This window comes from Trachymyrmex septentrionalis, unplaced genomic scaffold, assembly GCF_001594115.1.
Source record: "Trachymyrmex septentrionalis isolate Tsep2-gDNA-1 unplaced genomic scaffold, Tsep1.0 scaffold30, whole genome shotgun sequence".
In the NCBI taxonomy this organism is placed as follows: domain Eukaryota; kingdom Metazoa; phylum Arthropoda; class Insecta; order Hymenoptera; family Formicidae; genus Trachymyrmex; species Trachymyrmex septentrionalis.
Genome location: NW_017305463.1, coordinates 270,257 through 273,722, shown reverse-complemented (window position 1 = coordinate 273,722; position 3,466 = coordinate 270,257). Strand labels below are relative to the sequence as shown.

General features: G+C 26.1%; 1 protein-coding gene across 1 annotated transcript in view; it reads right to left on the bottom strand.

Moving 5' to 3' along the window:
* The window catches only part of LOC108749580 (visual system homeobox 2-like), a 71,584-nt gene that overhangs the window by 54,320 nt on the left and 13,798 nt on the right, over window positions 1-3,466 (bottom strand). Inside the window, exon 2 of the mRNA XM_018488362.1 lies at window positions 1,665-1,706. Within this exon, the coding sequence (XP_018343864.1) occupies window positions 1,665-1,706 (42 nt within the window). The remainder of the gene's footprint in view (window positions 1-1,664; window positions 1,707-3,466) is intronic.

Here is a 3,466-nt window from a genome sequence, read left to right as displayed (position 1 = left end):
TATATATATATATAATAATGACAATAAATTTATGGCGGCAAGCAATACAGAAACTCCATTAGATGTGAAACTCATCCTCAGTAATCATTTTTAACTTGTCGTTTCTTGTTTCGAGCGACATCGCTTTGTGAGCTAAACGGATCGCGCTTAATGGCTTGGAAAAATCAAAATCATCGCGCACATGAATACGTAAGCAGTTTTTTTCAACATGCACACGATGTCATCATATGGCGATAATGGTTATTGCATCTGTAGAACTCATTGTTGTATAGAAATACCATATTTGTTAATATTATCTATAATTAACGAGATTGTAATTCGTTACAATTTACAAAATAATAAGAACTCTAATTTTTATTTCAGTACAGTATTAAAGATTTTTTATATAACATAATCGTCTTATATTGTTAACGTAAAATAATATTGATAATATAAAATAGATTAATATATATTATATTTGTACCAATAGATTAATATCTATAGATTTGTACCATTTGCAGCAAGTTAGTTTTACATTCTTAAACAAAATACGTTAACTCAAAAACGTTATTTTTATTATATATAATAAATGAAACAAGTATTGCATACACACAAACTTGATCAATTTTTAGTGTTCGCATTCGAGAAGCATCATAAATTCAATTCGACTATATGAACGTATTTATGATTTTGGTAGTCGTTTATAGTCTCAATGGAAGACTAGTGAATTTTCATATGCATATCAGAAAAAACGTAAAAGCACTCTATTGCGTATAAAAATGTTATAGCATTACATTTTTTTATCATCTTGTCAAATTTTAAACAATAATATAATTTGTCTATTAAAGTTTTTAAACATTGCAAATGATTGTTTGTTCCGTGTTCAGTACAGAATCCATCCTGTTCCCTAGATTGATAAAGATCCTTTTCCAATAAGAACTTTTTTTTCCAATTTAGTTGTTAGTATTCGGGTTTATATAAATGACTTAGACGACTGTTCGGTCTGTAATTTTCAAAATTTGTTCTGTCTCCTTTCTTATGGAGAAGAATCATAATATAGCTGTTCCATTGAGAGGGAATATTTTGACTATAGAGACAGAAGTTGAGAAGCTTTTAAATTTTATTGATTAAAAATGACCTCCTATTTTTTACTTTTATCACTACATTCTCTATGATACCAACCTTCCCTAAAGCAGCTTTATTATCTTTCATCTTCTTTTGTCTTTTGAAATCTCCGAAATGTCTCCTAAACCTTGATTCTGTACTATATGATTGTTTATTTATATCTAAGTGGATCTGATTTGTATAAAGTGTTGTATAAAATTTGTCTACTATGTATTGTAGCAGATCTTCCCTATTTGATATCAAGTTTCCTTCTCTATCCTTAAGTTATATGATTTTGTTTTTTTATAATTTTTTTCATAAATGTATGTTTTTTCTTGATAAAAGTATATTTCTTATTTTCTTTTTAGCTCATATTTTATTTAATTTTTAAAATAAATATATTAACGTAAACATTTAAAAATATTTAAAATTAATCTTATTCATTATCTACATCTGAATATAGATACGTTTTACATAAATTATTTTACATTTTTTTAAATGACTAGAATTATATTTCAAGATTTACTGTAATATTGTTATTATGTTAGAAATGTCATATTTTTATAAAAAAAAAACCTCACCTGGACTTGTATTGGAGAATGATCCTTTTGATTGTGAAAATCCTAAAACAAAGAAATAAATATTAATTAAATTATCAATAAAAATACTAATTAATAATTAATCAATTAAAATAGTTTTTATCATTAATTAGTTTATTTTATTACGAATTTAAGTCTGCAAATAGTAGGATTAATAAATAATATTTATCCATAAGTATACAGTAAGATTGATAGTTTAACGTTAAATTTCCATTCTTTTGATCATTAAATAAATCAGTAAATGTATCATTAAATGAATAGATACAACACATATTAACGCAAACTTTGTGAAATTAATATGACAATTTCTTCATTATTGCGTACTAAAATATTCTAGATCTCTATGTTCTTAATTATTTTTTCTGCTTACATAAACATACGTCACGATCTAGCTTAAGTGCGCTATTCATAATTTGTTAATATTCAGAATTAACTGTAATTTAATTAATTAAAATCATATTAAAAAATGTTTCTCTGTTTCAGAGAAAAAAAGATGTATGATCTTATAGGTAATCTGATTCAAATAATTCTTATATATGTATACAAAAATCAGCTATTTCTATTTTTTTTCGGCAATATTGATGACAAGTGTCGAAATTAATTAATTCAAAATCTTAAACCAACAAAATTAAAAATATCTTATCCAAGAAAAAGAGGAAAATTTGTTTAAGTTGCGCTCAATTGTAAATACATCACTTTTGACAATTGTGAGAATTTGTCAGAGCATTTGCTTAGTTAACATGTAATAAACATAATTACTTGCATTATTTTATCATATTCTAAAATACCTTGTAAAATATGAACTCTTTTGTCTGACGTTATGTAGAAATATTTTTTTTAATTTTTAAAGAATACCCGCAGTTTCGTATACTTTTACATTTACTATATGCTCACTATTTAAATACATATTAAAATTAATATTTAATTGTTAATTACTCTTTTAATTTTGCTGCATAATAAAAAAAGCAGATATTTTTTTTTAATATTGCAAAAACATTTTTAGAGAAACACTGTATATTAAGATATTTTACAGCGTAGCCATGTTCTGATAAAGTCATCCCACCATGCACGACGTAGACGCTAGGGTGGCGAAAAACAGGGGTTGGAAAAGATTTGCCTTCTAAGAAAGTTGGGGCTTGTTGGTGGGTTTAAGATAGACTTTGCGTTTTCACGGAGGGAAGGTTAGCAATGATGGTGGCGGAACTGCACCCTCAAATGACTTTAACGAGTTGGCGTCTTAAAATAGGGACGCCAAGCTTGACCCAAGTTTGCACGTTTGTTTGATAAATTAATCCAGAAAAGTACGGCTTGTCGACAGAAGATTAAACAAGCCTAATTCACTATTCATTTTATGAAAAGCGATACGCTTCTTTTAAGGAAATATATCTCGTATATAATATTATATATGCATAACGATATTTTTATACGCGCGCGCAAAAAAATTATTGTCTTATGTTCAACACTCTGATAATTCTAAACCTTAAGTATTACATATTTAAAAATGTAATTTTGAACCTTAATACCTATAAAACATGTTCTAAATTACATACATTTGTATATATCTTATAATAATACAATAAATCCGATAAAATTATGGAAAAAAAAAGAGAGAGACTTTCTAATGCCCGTATTCATGGTCAGACCTTATACTTAATAAGGCTTCCTTAAATTTATCTTTAGATGCTTAGTAGCCAATAAAATAATTCGTAGAATATCTAAAGATAAATTTAAGGAAGCTTTAAATATAAGGCCTAACTATGAATATAAATGTAAATATTTTATAT